At 41.8% G+C, this 24,104-nt stretch overlaps 1 protein-coding gene across 2 annotated transcripts in view; it reads right to left on the bottom strand.

Annotated features, from left to right (window-relative positions):
• Positions 1 to 24,104, bottom strand: part of NECAB1 (N-terminal EF-hand calcium binding protein 1) — a 126,818-nt gene that overhangs the window by 57,611 nt on the left and 45,103 nt on the right. For both annotated transcript variants that reach the window (XM_050941079.1, XM_050941080.1), the window contains one exon: positions 202 to 227. In XM_050941079.1, coding sequence (XP_050797036.1) covers positions 202 to 227 — 26 coding nt within the window. The remainder of the gene's footprint in view (positions 1 to 201; positions 228 to 24,104) is intronic.

Below are 24,104 nucleotides of genomic sequence, written 5' to 3'. Positions count from 1 at the left end.
AGAATTCTCTAGCAGATTCCAATTTAGTCTTAAAGGTTCATTGAGCCATCTCCATTTTTCCCAGGAGTGCAGACTATGTAGTTTATGTACTTGTTCCATGTTAGCAAAGAAAAAAATGAGCTCAGTCCACATGATGTGTTCACATGCAATACAAACCTGTTGCAGTCTTGTTGTATGGCTGTCTTTGAAAAGAGAACTTACCACAGAGTTCTTCTGTGTCAAGGTTGCTGGAAAGATAAGAGTACATACATATAATTAATCACTGTTTTTTTGCTTTATTAGTAAGGAGTATGGTAGTAAGATTCAAAGAGCGATGGGACACTTCTCTGGATATTCATGTTATCCATATTTACAACTATATATATATAATATAAAGTAGTTTCAGAAGGATAAAAACCTTATGTTTCAGAAGTTATGCCAATCTCTAATTATCAGGGACTAGAACGAGACCTTTGAGGGCCAGATCAATCCACATGTGTCTACTGCTGAGTTCTTACATCTTGCTCTGAGACATCTGGTATTGGCTGCTGTTGGAGACAGAATACTGGATTAAATGGACCACATATCTAACCCAATAAGGCAATTCCTATGTTCCTTGTTAGAACACTTTGTAGTATCTGCACCTCAATATAATTGTGACTGGTACTTCAATATCTAAAATACATTGTGGTGCTTATAATAGTATTTGGAGTCATGGATCTTCCATGGATCACAAAACTCTTTACAAACAAGTAAGCCACATCACATTTTTGTGAGTTAGGTAAGTATTATGCCCTGTGAAAGTCTATAGGGAAAAGTGAAGTACCCCTTTCAGGGACAGAGTGATTTCGATAGCCTGCAGATAATCAAGAAGGCCCTGCCCCACCCTGTTGGCTGAGCCATATAAACAGGGCCAGGAAGCAGAATTGACTCAGCCGAACAAAGTAGAGTGGGGAATAGAAGCCAGGTAGGGTGCAAGGGGTGAGGGTTGCTTTCTGAGTACACCTGTGCAACAAAAAAAGACTCATGGCAGGGAGTCTCAGAACCCAGGTCAACTGACTCAGACTACGCTGCAGGACAAAAATGGCAGTGTAGGCGAGGCCTGGGTTTTGCTGGGCCCAAATGTCTACACTGCTATATTTAGCTCCACTGTGCAAGCCCAAGTCAATTGACCCAGCTCTGAGACTTGCTGCTGTGGATTGTGGTTTTTGGTGTGTAGATAAGCCCCAAGCACCAGGAGAGAAGCTAACCTGACTTGGAGACTGGTGAGTGGACTAAGTTTGGGAGCCCTGAACCAGGGTCCTGATGAACAGTTTGTTACAATGATTCCTGTCCTGAAACCTGATTAAAAAGGGGATATGGTATTTTTGTGAATATGGCTTCTTGCCTCGGGTGGCTAAAGAGACTCTTTTACTGCTGCAGTGGCTAAATTAAAGTGGGGCACATCGGTAGCACCATACTGGGCAGTAAGGGGATGTGTAGGGACTGCCCACACCTTTACACATCCATTTCATAGACTAGTAAACTAAGGCACTGGGAGATCACACAGTGAGTCAAGGCTAAGCTGCCAACTGAACCCAGGAGTCCTAACATCCAGTAAGGATTTATAAACATGTTAAAATTTCCTAAATAAATAGTTCAAAAATTAGCTGATTTAAGAAAACATCCATCTGAAGACTTTTCTTTCCATTTTGGGATTAGAAATTGGTTTGAGTTACTGAACCATTTGATACATGTCATCTAGCAATGTTTCTCCTGCTCCTGGAAATTTTTTTTTTTTGAGATCTCTCTACCTGGAAGCAACAGACAGTCCAAACTGGACTATCTCCCTTTATCATTTGCTTCTGATATATTAGAAGCATGTTTGCTCCATTGAAGAATCTTTACACTGAATTAAATGGCGCTTTCACAGGACCATGTTTTTGTTATGTATTTCTACTATGCTATGTAGGGGCTGTGAAGTGAAGTGTTGTTTTAACAGTCAATGGAGGTTATTATTAAAACATAGTACTCCACATTACACACATCATGCAGGATTGCTGACCTTAACTGACACTTGCTCACAGTTTGTAGTTTTTTCCCTAAATTAGTATATTTTTCAGTGTTTTTTATGGAAGGAAACTTGTGTCTCATTGCCACAATTACAAGCTGTTGGGTATGCACTTGGAAACTTTTACAAAATGAGTGAAAATTACAGAGAGAGGGATAAAGCTATTAGAAGTGATTTTCTAGGTCTTGGGGGTGTCAATCCAGTGAAATACCAGGAATTAAATGAGCTTGCAAAAACTAAAGAATCCAAAGTAATTTAAAATCTAGCAGTTCAGCATCCAGACTCTTTTTTTCATGGCAAAAAATAAAACCTGAAGCATACTGTACTGTAGAGCAGAAGGAACATTTTCCTTTTTTGATACCTTTTATCTTTGTCATTCTTTCTTCCTTCTCTTTCTCTCTGTAGCCTAGTAGCACTGTGAGCCTACTACCTTTACTAATGCACCAAATAGAAATAATAAATATTAGAACATTATTAAATCAACTTGGTGGTACACAATCTTCTTATCTATTGTATTAATGTCAGTCATTTTTTTTACTTATGTTGGTTACCCTTCCAGTACATTGAATGAAATTTAATTGATCTACATTCCTCTGTTGTTACTGCATCTCTACTTGGTAATTTCTTAAAATAAAGATTAAAAACTGCAATAACAAAAAACCCCTCCAAGAATAAAAATGAAGATCAGAAGGATGTTCAGAAATGCAGTTTTCAGTGAAAATGTGTGCTTTACAGATATGGGAATTCACAAAAGTTAAAGGAAGAATACAGAGGCATATAAATTGATTTTGTTTCCTGAGGCTGATCATGGGGTAAGACTCATTTTCATCCCATCAAATGGAGGGATTCTTTTAAATAGGGCTGAAATGCTATATTATTTTTAATACCCGAAAGTCCAGATTTTCTGTCCTGCAAGCATTTTAATAATTGAAAAGAACATTATTTAAATAACTTAATTCCCTTATTTACATGCATCCTTGCTTTGCACTTCACACCCAGGTTTTTCTCGGGTTTCTCTTGATTGTGATACTGAATATAATAGATTTTAAGGCTAGAAGGGACATTTATGATGATCTGTTCTGACATCAAACATAGCATTGCCACCTGTTCAGGTTTTCCCAGGATCATCCTTTTTGTGGTAGTTGTTCTGGGAGATCTGTAAGGGTGCTCAATATATGCAAACAGCTGTCTAATTTTATAGGCTCCAGAGTATCCCAAATATCCTGTGTTTTTGTACATCAGAAGTGGCAATGCTACTCCTACCTATCACAGGGCAAAGAACCTCACACAGTTATTTCTGTGTGAAGCCCATAACTTCTGTTTGAGCCACGCTATAAGTTATGGGAGGAGATATACCCGTTCCAGAAACCCACCTTTCATGCTGACTGCCTGGTTCTTGCTGACTTTCTCCAGCAGAGGCCTGCCCTCTCACAGGAACTTTTTCTGTGCCTGCCTTTTGAATGTGGCAGAGGTATGTCATAGCTAAAGCAGCCATTTTGTAACTGGCTGCAGCAGCGCCCTCTCTTCCATGTGGTAAATTCTTAACTCCCATTATGTTCCCCTTTTCCTACTCTTGAGGAGATGGTACATTCTTCTCACTCCCATACTACAGCCAGAAAAGTCCCATATCTCTTCATCAGTGCAGTCCTTTCAGGTTAACCTGCAAAATCACCCTTCCTCATCCCTGATGAACACTATCTGTATTCTGAGTGGATCCAACTTTAGGAGCAGATGGTTAGCTGCTTTGCCAGCTTTTCCTCACTCCCACACCTTCTGCTCATAGACTCATAGACTCTAGGACTAGAAGGGACCTCGAGAGGTCATCGAGTCCAGTCCCCTGCCCTCATGGCAGGACTAAATACTGTCTAGACCATCCCTAATAGACATTTATCTAACCTACTCTTAAATATCTCCAGAGATGGAGATTCCACAACCTCCCTAGGCAATCTATTCCAGTGTTTAATTACCCTGACAGTTAGGAACTTTTTCCTAATGTCCAACCTAAATCTCCCTTGCTGCAGTTTAAGCCCATTGCTTCTTGTTCTATCATTGGAGGCTAAGGTGAACAAGTTTTCTCCCTCCTCCTGATGACACCCTTTTAGATACCTGAAAACTGCTATCATGTCCCCTCTCAGTCTTCTCTTTTCCAAACTAAACAAACCCAATTCCTTCAGCCTTCCTTCATAGGTCATGTTCTCAAGACCTTTAATCATTCTTGTTGCTCTTCTCTGGACCCTCTCCAATTTCTCCACATCTTTCTTGAAATGCGGTGCCCAGAACTGGACACAATACTCCAGTTGAGGCCTAACCAGCGCAGAATAAAGCGGAAGAATGACTTCTCTTGTCTTGTTTACAACACACCTGTTAATGCATCCCAGAATCATGTTTGCTTTTTTTGCAACAGTATCACACTGTTGACTCATATTAAGCTTGTGGTCTACTATGACCCCTAGATCTCTTTCTGCCATACTCCTTCCTAGACAGTCTCTTCCCATTCTGTATGTGTGAAACTGATTGTTCCTTCCTAGGTGGAGCACTTTGCATTTATCTTTATTGAACTTCATCCTGTTTACCTCAGACCATTTCTCCAATTTGTCCAGATCATTTTGAATTTTGACCCTGTCCTCCAAAGCAGTTGCAATCCCTCCCAGTTTGGTATCATCCGCAAACTTAATAAGCGGACTTTCTATGCCAACATCTAAATCGTTGATGAAGATATTGAACAGAACCGGTCCCAAAACAGACCCCTGCGGAACCCCACTTGTTATACCTTTCCAGCAGGATTGGGAGCCATTAACAACTACTCTCTAAGTATGGTTATCCAGCCAGTTATGCACCCACCTTATAGTAGCCCCATCTAAATTGTACTTTCCTAGTTTATCTATAAGAATATCATGCAAGACTGTATCAAATGCCTTACTAAAGTCTAGGTATATCACATCCACCGCTTCTCCCTTATCCACAAGGCTCGTTATCCTATCAAAGAACGCTATCAGATTAGTTTGACACGATTTGTTCTTTACAAATCCATGCTGGCTATTCCCTATCACCTTACCACCTTCCAAGTGTTTGCAGATGATTTCTTTGATTACCTGCTCCATTATCTTCCCTGGCACAGAAGTTAAACTAACTGGTCTGTATATTCCTGGGTTGTTTTTATTTCCCTTTTTATAGATGGGCACTATATTTGCCCCCTTCCAGTCTTCTGGAATCTTCCCCGTCTCCCATGATTTCCCAAAGATAATAGCTAGAGGCTCAGATACCTCTTCTATTAACTCCTTGAGTATTCTAGGATGCATTTCATCAGGCCCTGGTGACTTGCAGGCATCTAACTTTTCTAAGTGATTTTTTACTTGCTCTTTTCTTATTTTCTCTTCTAAACCTACCCTCTTCCCGTAAGCATTCACTATACTAGACATTCCTTCAGACTTCTCAGTGAAGACTGAAACAAAGAAGTCATTAAGCATCTCTGCCATTTCCAAGTCTCCCGTTACTGTTTCCCCCTCCTCACTGAGCAGTGGGCCTACCCTGTCCTGAGTCTTCCTCTTGCTTCTAATGTATTGATAAAAAGTCTTCTTGTTTCCCTTTATTCCCATAGCTAGTTTGAGTTCATTTTGTGCCTTTGCTTTTCTAATCTTGCCTCTGCATTCCTGTGTTATTTGCCTATATTCATCCTTCGTGATCTGACCTAGTTTCCATTTTTTATATGACGCCTTTTTATTTTGTAGGTCACGCAAGGTCTCAAGGGTAAGCCAAGGTGGTCTTTTGCCACACTTTCTATCTTTCCTAACCATCGGAATAACTTGCTTTTGGGCCCTTAATAGTGTCCCTTTGAAAAACTGCCAACTTTCCTCAGTTGTTTTTCCCCTCAGTCTTAATTCCCATGGGACCTTACCTATCAGCTCTCTGAGCTTACCAAAATCCGCCTTCCTGAAATCCATTGTCTCTATTCTGCTGTACTCCCTTCTACCCTTCCTTAGAAATGCAAATTCTATGATTTCATGATCACTTTCACCCAAGCTTCCTTCTACTTTCAAATTCTCAACAAGTTCCTCCCTATTTGTTAAAATCAAGTCTAGAACAGCTTCCCCCCAGTAGCTTTTTCAACTTTCTGAAATAAAAAGTTGTCTGCAATGCAGTCCAGGAACTTATTGGATAGTCTGTGCCCCCCGGTGTTATTTTCCCAGCATATATCTGGATAGTTGAAGTCCTCCATCACCACCAAATCTTGGGCTTTGGATGATTTTGTTAGTTGTTTGAAAAAAGCCTCATTCACCTCTTCCACCTGATTAGGTGGCCTGTAGTAGACTCCCAGCACGACATCACCTGTGTTTTTTACCACTTTTAGCCTAACCCAGAGACTCTCAACACTTCCGTCTCCTATGTCCATCTCCACCTCAGTCCAAGTGTGTACATTTTTAATATATAAGGCAACACCTCCTCCCTTTTTCCCCTGTCTATCCTTCGTGAGAAAACTATACCCATCCACACCAACATTCCAGTTGTGTGTATTATCCCACCAAGTTTCAGTAATGCCAATAATGTCATAGTTGTATTTATTTATTAGCAACCATGCCAGTCATCAGTGGCTTTCACATACTAGCTCTGTGTTGTATGAAGGCAAACCTCCATATTATATAAGGGCAAACAGAAGGCAATTTCCAGGGTGCATGTGTTGCACAATACAGGAAAAAGAGCATTAAATGGGGCCTAACTCACCAGGGGACATCAGACATCGCTGCTCCAGGCCAATGGGGGTGGCAGGAAGTGGCGGCCAGCAAATCCCTCTGCCTGTGCCGCTTCCCGACCTCCATTGGCCTGGAGTGGCGAACCGTGGTCAGTGGGAGCCGCGATTGGCCAAACCTGCGGACACAGAAGGAGGGCCGCTTGCCAAAGTTTGCCAATCCCTGTATTAGATATTCAATTCAGTGATTCCATAGAGTTTAAAATCATCAAATTTTGATGTAGACCTGTTTATAAGCCGACCCCTGCTCTTTGATGCATCACTTTTTTACCAAAAATATTTGGCTTACGAATGAGTATATACGGTACCTATTTTTGTAGGATTTTTATATTGAACTGTCTGTAAACTGGTGACACAATGTCACATTAACACCTTTCACCCAGATAGGATCATGCCAGCCTGTGTAATGTATCTGGATTGTTGTCACAGACTCACAGTCTCTGCAATATGCAAAACACTGAATATTTTAAAAACTGCTTATTTAAGCAGAAGTTTTCCAAACGGCACTTGCTAAGGGTGACTTAATTCAAATTTAACTGGATCAAGTTGCACAGCTCCAAGGTAGGCATCACACCTGATTTGTTTGAAGACCTTGGAGAAAGGTGCGGCAAGGCAAAATAAGCAAAGTCTGGATAAGACTCAAGGGTAATGCTGAGAGATGACTGACCTTCCAAAATCTTCAAGACCCAACCATCTTGGGGAGAGGAAGTGCCAACATTAACAGCCAGCCCACTCCAGCCTTTGACTATTCTCTCCTTGCACCCAAAGGAGGCCTGCTAGCAAGAAGCACTGTGCCAGCTGAACATAACCATCTACTGCCTTGCCTACGCTTCCAGCTCCTACTCTGCAAGAGTCAAGAAGACAGTGGGAGCAGGAGATTTGCAACCCTCCACTTGTATTAAGTAGATATATTTTTCCTTTTTCTGTGTTTCCTTTTTAGGTGGGAGCTGTCCCAGCCTTTTTAGTTTTAGAGTGTGTAAGTGAAAGCATGGCTGTGTGTGTGTGTGTGTGTGTGTGTGTGTGTGTGTGTGTGTGTGTGTGTGTGTGTGTGTGTGTGTGTGTGTGTGTGTGTGTGTGTGTGTGTGTGTGTGTGTGTGTGTGTGTGTGTGTGTGTGCGCGCGCACCCATAAAGGTGCTTGAAAGAAAAGTTCTCCAGGCTTAGCCAGGTTTAAATGCTGTTTGTTAAAATTATTCATTAGTGTGTGTTCTGTATTTAAAGTCCTGAGAGACTTGAAATTGTCATCTCTAATTTCTGGTAAATAAGGGTTGTTAAATTTCTGTTTAGCATGCTTGTTAAAGTCTGTGTTAGAATATCTATATTGGGGAGGAGAGGGTTAGCCACCACAGAGGGATTGAAATCTAAGAAGAAAATTGTAATTGGATCTGAGATTGAGACATTAGATAATAATTTGTTTTTAGTGTTAAGATACTTAACCATTCAAATTATAGATTTTGACTGACTTTGGTGAAATCTTTTTAGAGACTTATAGCCATTTGACATATCTTCTTAGACTCCTTTTTGGAATGTATAAGGATAATTTTTAGTACTGATTTGATGACTTAACTTTATTCCAACACTGAGACTAATTTGATGTTGATTTGATGTACCTTATTCTTACTGTAGTTAGTTAATACTATGAATAGTAGTTTAGCTTTGGTGATGTGTGTTCTTGATTTGATTTTAGTTTAAAGGTTTTATATGTTTTATAAAACTGATACTGAGTCACATTTTCTTTCAGAAAGCAACCAGGATCCAGAACCTTTGAGGGCTTGGCGGAGATACCAGTTGATTAACCTAAAAGCCTGACCTGCTCTATTAGGAAGCTGGATCAGTCTTTAGTTCTCACAATGGCCACTTTACTCCATTGTTAGACAGACACAGGTAATTCCATATGGTACAACATGCTGAAGTCATTGTTCTCTTTGTGTTACTCATGCCACTTACTGGAATTTTGGAAGGATACTTAGCAGAAAAGAGCCACCCCTAATCTTTAAACTAAGTGCCAGTAGATAGTTTATATCTTTCTAAGGCCACGTCCAGACTAGGAATTAAAATCGATTTTAGATACGCAACTTCAGCTACGAGAATAACGTAGCTGAAGTCGAATTTCTAAAATCGAGGTACTCACCAGTCTGGACGGGGCGGCATCGATGTCCGCGGCTCTCCGCGTCGATTCCGGAACTCCGTTCGGATTGATGGAGTTCCGGAATCGATGTAAGCGCGCTCGGGGATCGATACACCGCGTCCAGACTAGACGCGATATATCGATCCCCGAGCAATCGATTTTAACCCGCCGATGCCGCGGGTTAGTCTGGACGAGGGCTAAGACAGAGCTGAAACCATACAGAACAATCACTGCAACCTGTGCTGCTTCACATCCTCTCTCCTAATTTCTTCCTGTGGAGAAGAAAGCAAATCAAGGCTTGCTTCTTGACACTTATGTTTAAAACCTCTCACAGCCTGTCCTCTTTCAAATTCCTCCTTAAACCTCACTTCTTTCATACTGATTGAGGTTTCCTTCTATCTAAGGTACTTATCTGAGTGCCTTACAGTTGCTGAGTATATTTATCCTCACAAAACCCCTGTGAGTTTGGGAAGTGCTATGATCCCCATTTTACAGATGGGGAAATGAGAGACAACCAGACAGTGATTTGCTCTGGCAGACACAGAATCAAACCTAGGGATCACACTAGTGCCCAAAATCACTGTACCATCCTTCCTTATCTATTGTACCTACTACCCATTGAGGTCCCATTGTCCTTTGTGTCCAGACTGAGTTAAACAGTACAGTACAGGGACCCTGTAATTTTGTATGTCTGTGATAGTTAGATACTATCAACATTAATAATATGTATCTTCAATCAGCACAGGCATGAGTAAACCTAGAACATTTTGTTCTTCCCAAAAAGGCATAGCTAGCTGCAGAATCCCATGTAAGTAATTGGGGACTTAGAGGATATTGGGGGGGATAGAGGTGGAAAATGCTTAGCACAGGGTTGTGTCTGCAACATAACTCAAATTTGCAGTGCACAACTTTTCAATGTTCCCATTGGTATACATGCCAAGGAATGCCATAGTATAGACTCCAGTCTGGTGATGCTGAACATATGTTATTTACAGTATTTTCCGGATGACTGGCATTCTGATTCCAGCACTACAATCATTCTAATTCGTGATGAGCATACTAGGCAGTGTATAGTGGAGAGCATACATGTCACATCAGCACAATTATTTTCAGAATCTCTGCTGCCTATTACACACAGAATTTTTCACCTGCCTGACTTTCTCTCTTAAAACCCTCTGTGCCTAATATCATGAAGTTATTTTTAAGGACTATTTTAGGTATTCTTTTGAATACTCTTCCCCACCTACGTCACACAGTTGAACTTACCTAATATCCAATAAAAGACCAGTCTACCCTTGTGCTAGATGCAGTGAGGGTAAGTGCTGGCAGAGGTCCCTGATGGTAGATTCTCCAGGAATCCAAGATGTGGCAGTGCAAAGTATCTGCAACCTGTTCTTGGCTCCTCCTTTATAAGGGATAAGGGCTTCCCCCAAAGAGGGCCTGGCTAGTGCACTGATCCAGTGCTACTCTAGAATATCCACCACCTAAACTCACGTAGAATCTTGTTGGGATTAAAGCTACCTCCACCCCAGCAGATAACCAGCACAGGGCAGTTGCATTCAGGATCTCCATGGAGTGCAGTGAGTTTTGCTGGCACAGGGAAATGTAATTTACATTTGCTCATTATAGGAAGCAGTTATGCACAAGGCAGACATAATGATGTAAAGAAGGTTACATAAACAGACTTTATTGAAAGCTCTCAATAGTATTTCAAAGATTTTCATAAGCCAGTCTCATTTAGACATTTCCCTGCCAATGACTATAGTCTCATAATAAGGGTTTAGAAATTAATTGCTTAGTTATTAAAATCTCTTTGTGTTCTGCAGTCATTCTGCTATTGGGGATTATTGTTTAATTCTGGTAGTTGGACTCATCTGCTTCTTCCTAACGTTCATGGTCCTATGCTCATTGTGGTAGTGGTGGGAACTCTGGGGCTGGTATCTCTTATTGTTATGCAGAGGTATCCTTAGAATAATTAGTTATTATTCTCTGTGATGTGGTTACAACAGAGAATGAAATTGTCCTGAATAATGAATTGAGACAATATAATATACAATACTTAGACAACCAAATAAACCTATAAATATACATTATAAACTGTTCCCTTGCACCAGAGGATGATTCACAAGAATGCAATGGCTGTGCAGCTGACTATGCTAAATCAGTACTTCATCAGTCTAGTCATCAAAGCTCCAGATATATATATGTTGCTAATAAGAGCCTTAAGAGAACTATAAAAAATGTCTGCACATATGAAAAAAAGTAAAGTCCTCAACAATGACTACAGAGCCAACGCAAAGAGGGAAACAAGGACCATCTACATCTTTTCTGAAAGTAGAGATGAGCAGAATTTGGAATTTTTATCCCAGGGGAAATTCCAGTAGTTGTCCTCCAAATGGGGACAAAAAATTCAAATTTCACAATTTTTGCAGTACAGAAATTCCAGACATTTTTTGTCTGGAAGTGTCAAAATGTTTTGTTTCAACATTTTTGATTGAAATAGAACATTTCAGTGTTCCTGAACTTGAAATGTTTTGATTTGGTTTATTGAACTGACCTGAAATGCTTCAGTCTGAGTCAGTTTAACATTAAAGTGCACTATCCAATAGTGGCACAGAGCCTCATGGGAGTTGTAGGTTGGGAGCCTGATGTTCCATTCTCCTCTATGGGCCATGTTTCCTGGTAGGACTACATATTCACTGATGCTCCTAGAGTCATATGCCTCTCATGATGCACAGTACAGCTTGCTTGGAGGGAAAGCCATGTTGTATTATGGGACATATAGTCTTCCTGGGAGCATGGACCAATGAAAAGAATGGGGCCCTAAACTACAACTCTCACAATGCAATGTGCTCATAGAAAAATGTAGTTGAATCAGTTCAACAAAACATTAAAAACATTTGAGTCAGGACAACAAAATGAAATATTCCAATTTGGGTAAAACTGCCTCAAAGTAAAATACTATGTTTAGATTTTTTCCAGAGGAAAATTGAATATTTTCTTCAAAACTGCAATTTTCCTCTTCAGAATTTCAGATTTGCAGAAACTGTGTTTTCCTTTGGAAAATCATTCCAACAGAAAATTCCCAACCAACTTTATTTGCACTCTGTTCAGAGAAGCTGTATCAGCATCAGAACTGCGCAAAACATTATGAGCTTTGAAATCTTGTATGTCCACATTATTGTGTATAGCAGTTTTTTAGTAGCCTTGGCGGTTCATGAAATATTGGACCATAAAATCAGATCATTCTGATTACCACCTTGCCTTTTCCTCCGCACTTAGTTTTAGAGCTAAAATCAATGCTATGTATAATCTGAACGTTTATAATCCCTATTGACAAACAGTATAAAATATTAATCTCTGGTTCTGAGAGTTGATGAGAATATTGCTGCAAAATTCATGCTTGAACTGAAGTTTAAGTAAAATGACACAATTTTAAAAGGTTGCATCACCTCATTCGTTATACTTTTTTCCAGTCTATTTGTTGTTGAATATTAAATATGTACATTTAACTTTTCATCAGTTCCATAAAATTTTAAGGAAAAGTTAATATTTGTCCATCAACTGCAATTCAGCAAATTGGAGAGACTGTGTTCCATTCAGCTGCTTTTATAAAGCCTGTCTTATTTCCACATTGTATTTGGGAGGAAAAAAAGATGATGGAGTTCAATATTTTCTCCCTTTAACTTTATTGGGCAGATGTACATCCTCTTGCATATGGAATCAGAATGTCAGCAGCAGCATGGGACTCAGATGGACTCTGATTTTGATGGAAAATCAGGTAAGGGATAAATATTGACCATTCTTAAAGTTTTGCTGAACTATTGAAGTTTTATAGTTTACATTCAGTAACCCTCACAACTGGCACTAACTTGCACATTTTTTGTATCCTTGGCAGAGTGTTATTTGTATGCCATTGTATTGAATAAATGTAGTACACTAAACTCCAGGGTAATGCAGATTGATTGGACCACAGGATCAGAGGGCTGGATCATGACACATTGCTACCTGCCTAGTGTTAGAGGCCTGATGTATCCTCTTGGTCCTAGACTGGAGCAAGTTTGGGGCACGTTAGAAAGACAGTGAGAAAAAAGTTTGCCAAGTCTCTCTTGTAATCACACAGAGGAATTGGATTATCAGGAATGTTAATCTGATACCTTTCATGAGCATTAAAAGGGGGACAGATGCTCTGCTATGTCCAAGATCCACTCAGCGCAACAGAGTGGGAGTGGCAGGAAGGTGGTTACGGCTCCTTGATTCTCTGCCCAACTCTGCTCTATCCCTCACATAGTTTAGAGTAGCCTACGCATAAGTTACAATAGCTCCAACTGGCAAGGTCCCCAAGTGATGTTAACTATGTGGGGGTAGCTGGGCAGCAGTGTACTTTGTCCATGTGCCTGCCATCACATATCCCCAGCACTACTCCTATGTCATGTCTGCAGGAACTAGGGGAGTAGCTCTGATGCTGGCTATGCCAGCTCTTCACCCATGGGGATTTGCATGCAGTTTCTGTTCCTTTTGCACAGCAGAGTGGAGCTGAAAATATGGCCCAGTATCTTTAAAATAAATCTTCAAGAATTATTATCCACTGGCCCATTTCAGTCAGCTGTGGGTGACGCAGTTATCCCACTGTGTCCTCCTGCCAATCATGAACGTAGAAACCTGGTTACAGTCTGATGGCAGTTCTTATTTTATAACCCTGACAGATATTCTTGTCATCTTCTGACAATTTTTCCCAAAGATGCCATTATTAGAACAATTACTGTGCAAGTGTAGAAGGCACTAGTGGGAGTATTTGCATTTGTAATAAGCTCCAGAAATTATTCACTGTAACCAAGAACTATTTCAGAGACTCCCCCTGGATGGATGCATGGGCTCCTTGTCCTTTACAATAAAACTAAGTCTGGGTTTGAGGGCTCAGAATTAGTGACAACCTGTAAATATGTACATAGAGTTTGTCCAAGAAAATGTATCACAACCTGGCCTAATGAATCAGTGGTGTATAGAGCTACTATTACGGCAAAAAGACATGCTTTCAGAAGGGTGTGTTTTGGAACTTTGAAGACTGGGGACAAGGAAGGGCTTGGATGGCCCTGAGTAAATAGGTTCACTTTTAAAATTCCAGCAAACTGAAATTAATATCTGAGGAACTGCTGAAGCTGTGATTCTAACGTGCGGCCACGAAAGAGGCCTTGCATCTTGGTTTAATGCAGGCAAAGGTTCCCAGGAGTGGATCTGAAAGGGTGATCTGTATGCCACTGTAGTGGAAAAAATGCAGCACACTAAATTGCAGGCTAACGTGATTGATTGGCCCGCCAGATCTTTGGGCTAGATCGTGACACATTGCTACCTGCCCCGTATTTGAGGCAGTGGCTGTTGTGCTGCGATCTGGTCTCCCCATTGCTAGAGGGAGCAGTAACCTGCACTTGGTCTATTTCTGTGGCAGTATACATTCTGCGAGATACCAGCACAGTTATGTTACCAGGGCATTGTGGTGACAGAGCTCAATGTCTGAACTCCCTCCTCACCAAGCATCTCATCCTGCCCCCTGCATACGGAGGAGACATAGCCACTCTGAAGAGCCTTCTTTCCCTCCTGTGCTCTTTTACGGGTCACCTTGCACCCCCATTCTCCCATGTGCTGCTGCACTAGCTGGACCATTTATAAACATATTGTTGTTTGTTTGTGCAGTGTATTCTCTCCTCTCCTCTGGCTACAACTATTCAAGCAGTAGCACAGATAATCAGCAAAGCATTTTTGAGTCATACAAATATACTTTAATATAATTATTTTGAATTAAATTAGTGAAAAGAGACACAAGAAACACAATATAATATGTTTGGCATCAATGCCACCAAACACTTAAGCCCATGTTGAAAGTGCTTTCCTGAATTGGGATATTTTAAGCATGTGCATAAAGTTAAGTACATACTGGCATGTTTAGGGGAATTGGGGCTTCAGTGACATTTTCTAAAAGTATTACAACCCAATGCACTTAGGAAGGAAAGAGCTATAGTGGGTTTACAAAGCAGGTGAGAACTTACTAAAATACTATGATATAAAGATTCTAATAGGGATAATGAACTCATTGTTCTAGTGCTTAGGTTCACACGATTACAATAAAAATGTCGCCTTTCTTCCTTATAGAATGCAAAATTAGCAATTGTGGGAGGAAGGAGGTTCACAGGTGATTTGGGTTTGACATAGGCTTGGATTTAGTGAGTTATAATTCAAAAGCCAAGAAGCAATTGAATATAAAAAAACCCCAGTCCTGAATGTTGTGTGGACATTTACACCTGTGCCAAGTGAATATGAAATGCTATCCAGTCAGAATGATGGTGTTTTACATTCATTTGGCACAGGTACAAATGCCTACATAAGGGATAACTAGGTCCTTGAACTTTCAAAGTACTACTTTAAGTAGCGCTTAGTGAAGAAAAGCCAACAATGAGCATGGCTCAACTCCTGTGGGATAGGAAACCATATTATTAGAATGGAAGACCAATAAATTCTGAAGTGTGTGCACCAAGGAATGCTGTCACACAGCCATTGATCATGTGAGCATGACAAAAGCACAAGTGACGTGATAAAATTGCCAGTGGTGGGAGTTGAGTCCTTTATGCCTTTAAAAATCTCTCCCTTACACCTTACCATTAATAATGGTGACAAAGCCAACAATATCACACACAAAATTTAATGCAGATGAATAGCTAAGTGGGTGCCTCCAAAAGCAATTGTTTTGTGTAAATTACATGTCAGGCAGAATGTCTTAGTGGCCTAATAAAAGCAGTCTGCTAGCCTTTTATCTGTAAGCCTGGTTTTTAATCCAGTTTAAAGCACAGAGGCTCTGAATAATCAGAAAGTTGTTTGTTGAAGGTCATTCAGATTTCATCTGCCACAAAACTTCATCCTCTGTATTGTCCCTCCTGTCCTGTCTGGCAAATAGGAAATCAGGAGTTGTTGGGACAAGACTAAGAGCCAGTTAGTCCACTATCCCTGTGTCTTTATGTAGCCAGTACCAGATGACTTTGGGAGAAGGTGTAAAACTCTCATAGACAATTATGAAATAGTCTGCCTATGGGGAATGTTTCTGCCTAAATCCAAGAAGTTAAATGGTTGGTTAGAAGTAGTTTATAATTTTATAGCCCAGTGATTCTCATGACTGACAGATTTAATATTTGCAGTAAAATGATCACTAGGAAACAAAATATTTATAATGGTAACAATATATGGAAATACACTCAGTTTGGTATCACATGAGGAACTAATTCAAGTGACGTGGCTCATTAAAACCCAACATGTTTAGATTATATTTGTAATGAATAGATATTAATCTTTGTGTCATGCACGTGCTCCTTCCTGTGTCAAAAGAGGGTGTGTGTGGGGGGGAGAAAACAGAAGCTAAAAACATACAGCAGTAGACACATGTTTATGTTCCATTGTCCAAGGACAAAAATTTTAGAGACAGATCCTTGACTTCAATGGGACCAGGAGCAGGCCTTAGAAGAGATGTAAACTATTCCTGGGGGAATTCTGCACCACTGCACAATGCAGAAGGTTGCAGAAATTAATGTGGTGCATGCAGAATTTCCTTTCCTCAGAGAAATGGGCTGTAGTGCTACTATCTGCCACTAGGGGCCACTGGACTCAGCAGAGCCCAGGTTGCACATAGAAGACAGTGCTGGGAGGAAGGAGAGGGAGCTAGAGGGTTCCTGGCAGCTGCAGTTCCCAGTATGCCCTGAGGGAAGGCGAGGGTAATGCACAGGAAACCCTACAAACCAGGGACCAAGCATCATGCTGTTTCTCCCTCTGGATCCCTGGGCTTAGGTGAAGGGAGGGGGATGAGTGTCTGGGCCAGGGGTCCCCCATGGCTGGGCTCTGGGGAGGGATGGGATGTGGATATCTGGGCCGGGGGGGTGGAGGCTCACGGTTGGGTTTTGGGAAGAAGGAGTTTCCGGTGTATTGGCTGAGGGGAGAGGTTGTGGGTGTCTGGCTCCCTGGTTGGACTCAGGGGGTAGGGGTGCTGTGGGTGTCTGTCTCCCTGGATGGGCTCTGGAGGAGGTGGGAGGAAATGGGCAGAGAAATAGGAACTGGGTTGTCATAGTGGTTTCTTTAACTCTCTACTCCTGGGGGAAATTTTGTGTGTCTCTGTATTGTTACAGACATACTTGCTGACTGGTATTTTGAAATAAATTACCAAATAATTGAAACTGGTGTGATTATGTAGTGTTGTTTTGACAAAGAAAATTTGCAGAATTTTAAAATATTGTGTGCAGAATTTTTAATTTTTTGGTGCAGAATGCCCCCAGAAGTAGAAAACATAAAGCCAACTTCCGTGAATAATATGTGCACACATCAGACTAACTCTCCTGCAGACGCTAACCATTAATGGCAATGATCAATCACCATTTCATACAACAGTAAGTTTTCCTCCATGGTGTTGCATTGGTGTATAATTTTTACATGGCTTTCTTCAGGTAATTAAAGTAACTGAGGCAGCAACTGGTTATACATTTACTTTGCTAAAAGATAAGATTTGTTACAGACTTAAGTGCCACCTGATGTGCACCAAACAGTAAGGTGCAGAGCTTACACTGAGTTTCCTGAACAGAACAGGCATGATCTTAATTACTTCAAAATGAAGATTAGTTTCCTTATTGCGTGCCTTAATATACCACTGACAATGTGCTTTGCTTATTTCAATAGTCAGTAGTATCCAGCATGTGCACTGTTTAATTTTATTCAGCTCTATGGTATTGTAATATCTATTCCATTAGCTTTGGTCTACTCTTTTCAAATATCTAAAATGCAATTAATCCCCCTCTTCTAGCAAATTGAGATGACAGGACCCAAGAAGTATAGCTTTAGTATCTATTTGGCTTAGAGAGTTCACTCAAAGGCAGTAAAGTCAACTGGGATCCTCCACACTTACAGCAATGTATATGTTCCTATTTTTTTATTTTTAAATGATTTATAGACTTTTTCCATGGCACTCACCCCAATAAGATCTGATTGCCTCACAAACATCACTGCATTTAGTGTTACAACTCATCAGTGAAAGAGAGGGGGATTTGAGGCATCGGCAGATTAAATGACTTGCCCAAGGTTACAGAGTAAATCTGTGTGGCAGACCCAAGAACAGAACTCATATCTTTTGAGCCCTAGCTCAGTGATTCAACTACGAGACCATTCCTCCACTCTAGTATTAGGCTTCAGGATACAATGCCGTGGTCCCTTGAGGGCACTCACTCTAGGTTCCAGTCTCCATAGCCATCATCTCTTCTGGCAGAGAACCACATCTCTATCCCTTCTGACCAGGATTTTTCCAGGCTGCACGGTTCCCTGCCTAAACTGTGATATCTTCAGCAAGCCAAACTGCCTGAACATGGATGGATTTTGCCTTTTGCTGAATAAGACAATTTAGCTTTAATAGAAATGATCTATCTTAGACATTTTCATGGCCTCCATCACCCTGGTATCCAAGCCCCTCACCGTCTTTGATATGTTTATCCTTCACACCCTTGTGTGGTAGGGAAGTGCTATTATCCCCACTGTGCAGATGGGGAGCTGAGACGCAGAAAGAGGAAGGGTCAGATTTTTAAAGGAATGTAGATGCCTAACTCCAACTGATTTCAAATGTCCCGCCCAAAGTCACACAGGAAGTCTGCAGTAGAGTAGAGGGTTGAACCCAACTCACTCAAGTCCTAGGCTAGTAGTTTATCAATGTAACATCTTACCACAGGCCATTGCCCAGGAAGTCCTAGAGCTCTGCCCTAACCACATAACCAAATTAATAATAAAGAATAGGAAGGATGAGCTGTGTGTCTCTCATTTCCTGTAGAATTCCAGAGAGGTGAAAGCACTTTGCAGATAACCTGGTTTGAAGGTGTGAGGACTGAGTAAATTTCTGGAAGAGCCAGATGACCAAAGGCATAAGCCTCTGTGGGGACATTTTAGTGTATGGAAGAGAGAAGTGGCCTCTTCGGTAAGTGGTTGGTTAATTAGTAGGATAAAAGTTGCATATATTTAGTTCTAGGCTTCTTCTATGTGTGGATTCTGCTCCTTTGATTGTGGACCATGAGGAGCATGTTAAAAACAAATCTCTCTTGTTTTACATCATATATTTAGGGTGTTGCTTGTACACAAAGGTGATAAAAGGGACAAACCAATAGCGTTCACCCTCATGGCATAGTACTGCTAAAAAAACACAGGAAAGATATCAGGGAACTCCATTGGTGGAGGCGAGCACAAATAGAGAAGACTTCCAATCCCACCCATTACAGCCAGGCATCTGAGAGGGACTCCAAGACTCTGTTATGGCTTTTGTAATTCTTTCTGTCATCTTTTTCTCCACCATTTTGGCAGCTCAGGCTAAATGGAACAAAAGATTTGTCCATGTTGTTGTATCTAAAATCAGTTTTTGATTTGAAACACTAAAATGGGAGGAAAGAGGATTTCACTGAACCTATCAAAATGGCTCTTCAGTGGGCTAACAGGTGCAGCTACATGGGGGAAAAAGATTTTTCAGACCCCTCCAACCCTCTCAAGATGGGCTACCCTAGGGGCTTTTTTGATGCAACTCATGCAGGGTCTCATTCTGCCCCATAATATTCTGTTGATCATACCCTATCCCATGAAAGCAGCTGAGGTTCCTCCATTGTAATGGCTTACATGGAGCTACATGGATTTACACCAGCTAAGGATTTGGCCCTGTGTTTTCAGGAGCCGCTTGGACACAGACTAGGCTAACTTTGAGACCCTTGAATGTTGAAGTTTCAAGTGGAATGTTTCACACTGCTCTTGGGCTGGGGTGTGAGGGGAAGAGAGGGAGGAAAGGATGAGACTGAGAGAGTCTTCTTTGTTACAGCTTAGATTGTTTTTTATTTAAACTGGATTAAAATGTGAAAACACCTGTACAAATGTTCACTTGCTAGATGTATCCAAGGTACAGTAATTTTATTCTCATTCTTCTCTATTGCACTGCAGCTTTGAGCTACTTAGCAGCCATAAGCATAAATCAAGAATTTCATTTTCTTCTCTAGGATAATTTGCAAGTGAGAGGCATCACAGAATGGATGGTTTAAGGCTGTTTGACATGTACATGATTCTTACACTTGCATAACAAAACTTCATAAGGTTCAATGAACACTTTGATCCTTTTCTGAGCCAATGTGTTAATATCAGACATTTTATGTAACCTGCCCTTTTCAACAATTGTGTGTGATGCTAATTAGTGACATTTTGGCTTTCTTCATGCATGTGAACTTGTGTTCTGGGTTGGAAAACTGTATTAATAGGGACTCAGGATTCATACTGCATTGTCCAGGTTGTCTTTCTCTTCATTAACTCAATCAGATTTCTGGCATGTTGCCACATCACTCCATCATACTGTCTCCTGATGAGACAGTCTTCAAAGGCAAAAGGGATCTACCGAAAACCCTAACAATTAATTTTCTGCATTTCTGTTGGGATGAAAGATCAAACAATGTGTGATACTTGCCAGCTGCAAAGTCAGGCATAAAGTATTGTATCATGTAAGAATACAAAACCTCATCACTATTTCAAAACTGAAACTTTTGTATTAGCTATGGGTATGTTCTGTCAAGTGACTATCGTAAAGAGTCACACTCTTAAAAGGAACCTTATTATCCCTCCCTCCTGCCTGGCTTCTTGATACTGTACCCACTAAAGGGAAATGGATGGGGGAGAAGCAGCAGATGTGGTATATCTTGACTTTAGTAAAGCTTTCAATACTATCGTGCATGACCGTCTCAGAAGAAACTATGGATATACAATCTAGACGGAGCTACTATAAGGTGAGTGTAAAACTGATTGGAAAGCTGTTCCCAGAGACTAGTTATCAGTGGTTCAGTCAAGCTGGAAGGGCATATTGAGAGGAGTCCCACACTAAATTGTTCAATAATGATTTAGATAATGGCATAGACAGTACATTTATAAAGTTTGTGGCTGATATCAAGCTGGGAGGGGTTGCAAGTGCTTTGGAGGATAGAATTAAAATTCAGAATGCTCTAGACAAACTGGAGAAATGGTCTGAAGTAAACAGGATGAAATTCAATAAGGACAAATGCAAAGTACTCCACTTAGGAAGAAACAGTTGCACACATACAAAATGGTAAATGACTGTCTAGGAAGGAGTACTGTGGAGAGGGATGTGGGGACATGGGTGGTGAGTAAACCCCCCCCTTTGGGGAGGTTAGCCCACCGGTCTCACACTCCTGCCCACCTCAGCAATGCTGGCCACCCCATCACACTCTCAGTGCCTGGCTAAGCTGCTAGCCCCCCTGAGTGCTGGCCCAGCCCCCTGAAGCACCAACCTGCCCTCAGCACCCAACCGAGCTGCCAGCCCCCTGAGTGCTGGGCCAGGCCACTGGCCTCCCCCCCCCCCCCCGCCCCGTTCCCCTCCTGCAGGGCCAGCCCAAGCACTGCTGCTGGCTGCCGGTGGGTCCAAGCTCCTGGCAGCCAACTGGAGCTGAGCCTCAGATAATTTCAGGGTAGAGGGGCAGGGAAGGCGGGGCCTCCCAAGGAAACATGGGCAGGGCCATGGCCTGAGGCAGGGAAGGCTTAGCCTTTAATACCCGCGTCCATGCGTGGGGATCATAGTGGATCACAAGCTAAATATGAGTCAGCAGTGTAACCCTGTTGCAAAAAAAGCAAACATCATTCTGGGATAGATTAGCAGGAGTGCTGTAGGCAAGACATGAGAAGTAATTCTTCTACTCTATTCCATGCTGATATGGCCTCAGCTGGAGTGTAGTGTCCAGTTCTGGGCACCACATTTCAGGAAAGATGTGGACAAATTGGAGAAAGTCCAGAGGAGAGCAACAAAAATGATTAAAGGTCTAGAAAACATGACCTATGAGGGAAGATTGAAAATTGGGTTTGTTTAGTCTGGAGAAGAGAAGACTGAGAGGGGACATGACAGTTTTCAAGTACATAAAAGGTTGTTACAAGAAGGAGGGAGAAAAATTGTTGTTCTTAACCTCTGAGGCTAGGACAAGAAGCAACAGGCTTAAATTACAGCAAGGGAGGTTTAGGTTGGACCTTAGGAAAAACTTCCTAACTCTCAGGGTGGTTAAATGCTGGAATAATTTGCTTAGGGAGGTTATGGAATCCCCATCATTGTAGGTTTATAAGAGCATATTAGACAAGCACCTGTCAGGGATGGTCTAGATAACTTAGTCCTGCCTTGAGTGCAGGGGACTGGACTAGATGACTTCTGAAGGTCCCTTCCTACAATTCTATGATTCTGTGGGGGTACACACTTCATAGTTTCTGTGGGCTGAGCTTGTTGCACACACTGGAGGCTTTTTTCATCCCTCCATTCCCCTCCATAAGCTCTTTGTGTGCTATCCTCCTATCCCCTTCTAGTTCAGCGACTCCCCACAACATCCCCAATCTCCCATCTGCCTGGGGTTCTGTGTGCTTCCCATTCCTCCTCTTCCTCCCTTACCACTGTCCCCCATTCTCCCCTACGTGCTGGTGACTATGCACTCCAGCCCCATCCCTATTCTCCCCTTCCACTATACCGGGTCTCCCATTCTCTGCCCCATGCCAGAGGCTGTGTGCATGCCCCCATCTCCCCTTCTCCTCCCACTATTATTTGTCTAGGAGATAAATCGTTCAGGGTGCCAGAATGTCAAGCCCTATTGGGAGAATAAGCAGAGGTTCTGTTATGCTACAGGGCATTAATGGCTACCTGTGACACTCTGTGCCTCGAGGGAACTCCCTGCACTCCTATGTTCATGCTTATAAAATGATTGTGTGGTATCCAATGCAGTTTGTCATGTCGGGTGTCTTCAGCAGGCTCATGATGCACTGAGCATTGTTGTTATAGGTTGTAATTTCATGTACATAGTTATGAGGCTGAAAATGTGTCCTTATGGCTTAAAACAAGCCCAGGCAAAAACTCTCTAGGAGCAGAGACCCAGGCAAAACTCTCCAGGAGCAGAGGGGCAGTTTACATCTCATCACGGCATGTATGTGACAAACCCAGCCCTGCCTCACAGGAACAAAGGACACTGGCCTAGGCAGCCACAAAGGATTTGTTGGACTCTTGAGTGAGTCACCCCCCTTCCCTTGGTCAGTTTGGGACTACAATGAGGTAATGCTCACCTGACTCTGAATGGGGAGGATCAAAGCCAAGAGGGAAGAAAGAGCATGATAGACGGGAGAGACGTTTGCCATGCTCTCTCTCTCTTCCACCTCCATCTACAGACACCACCACCAAGTGACTGAAGTGCTGATCAAAGGGGAGAGCCTGGCTGAAGGGCAGCCAGCCAGCCTGTGGTGAGAAGCATGCAAGTTTGTAAGGGCATTGAAAGTGTTAAGATCAGCTTAGAATGCATTTTGCTTTTATTTCTTTTGACCAAATCTTTGCCTTATAATCACTTAAAATATATCTTTTGTAGTTAATAAATTTGCTTGTTTATTCTACCGGAAGCAGTGCGTTTGGTTTGAAGCGTGTCAGAGACTCCCCTTGGGATAACAAGCCTGGTACATATCAATTTCTTTGTTAAATTGATGAACTCATATGAGCTTGCAGTGTCCTGCAGGCATAACTGGACCCTGCAAGATGGAGGTTCCGAGGGTTGTGTCTGGGACCGGAGATATTGGCTAATGTCATTCAGTTGCAGAATCCAAGCAGTGGCTGGCGAAAAGTGCTCACTCAAGTAGCTGGGAGCAGCTTACATGCCAGAGGCTGTGCGTGAACAGCCCGGGAATGGGGGTTCTCACAGCAGAGCAGGGTAAGGCTGGCTCCCAGAGTCAAAGATTGGAGTGACCTAGCAGATCACCGGTCCAGATAACACCAGGGGGACGTCACAGTGCCGTCAACTGGTTCTTTGGTCTGTAGACAATTGAGAGCTGTTTGAAGTGGTGGCTGTGCTAAACAGATGGCATGATCTATGTTTCCTAGATTTTCTTCCTTCAAGTTTTCTGATTTCCCCCCAAATCAATAGGGTTCTGGCCATTGGTGCCTGGACTGTTCCCTGAAATGTTGGAATTGATCAGATGCAGCATTCAAAATTTGTCACATAATACCTATACAACACCAACACCCCTGTGTGGGTTGTCAGCAGCAGGGATCAAACCTGGGATCTCTAGAGCTTAATGCATGAGCCTCTACTTCCTGAGCTAAAAGATAGTTCTCTTTTAATCAAGCTTGTAGCAGGTTCATCAGTCTCTA

The sequence above is a fragment of the Gopherus flavomarginatus genome, chromosome 2 (assembly GCF_025201925.1).
Source record: "Gopherus flavomarginatus isolate rGopFla2 chromosome 2, rGopFla2.mat.asm, whole genome shotgun sequence".
In the NCBI taxonomy this organism is placed as follows: Eukaryota; Metazoa; Chordata; order Testudines; family Testudinidae; genus Gopherus; species Gopherus flavomarginatus.
Note: the sequence above shows the minus strand (reverse complement) of the source record. Positions and strands in the feature narration are given on the sequence as shown.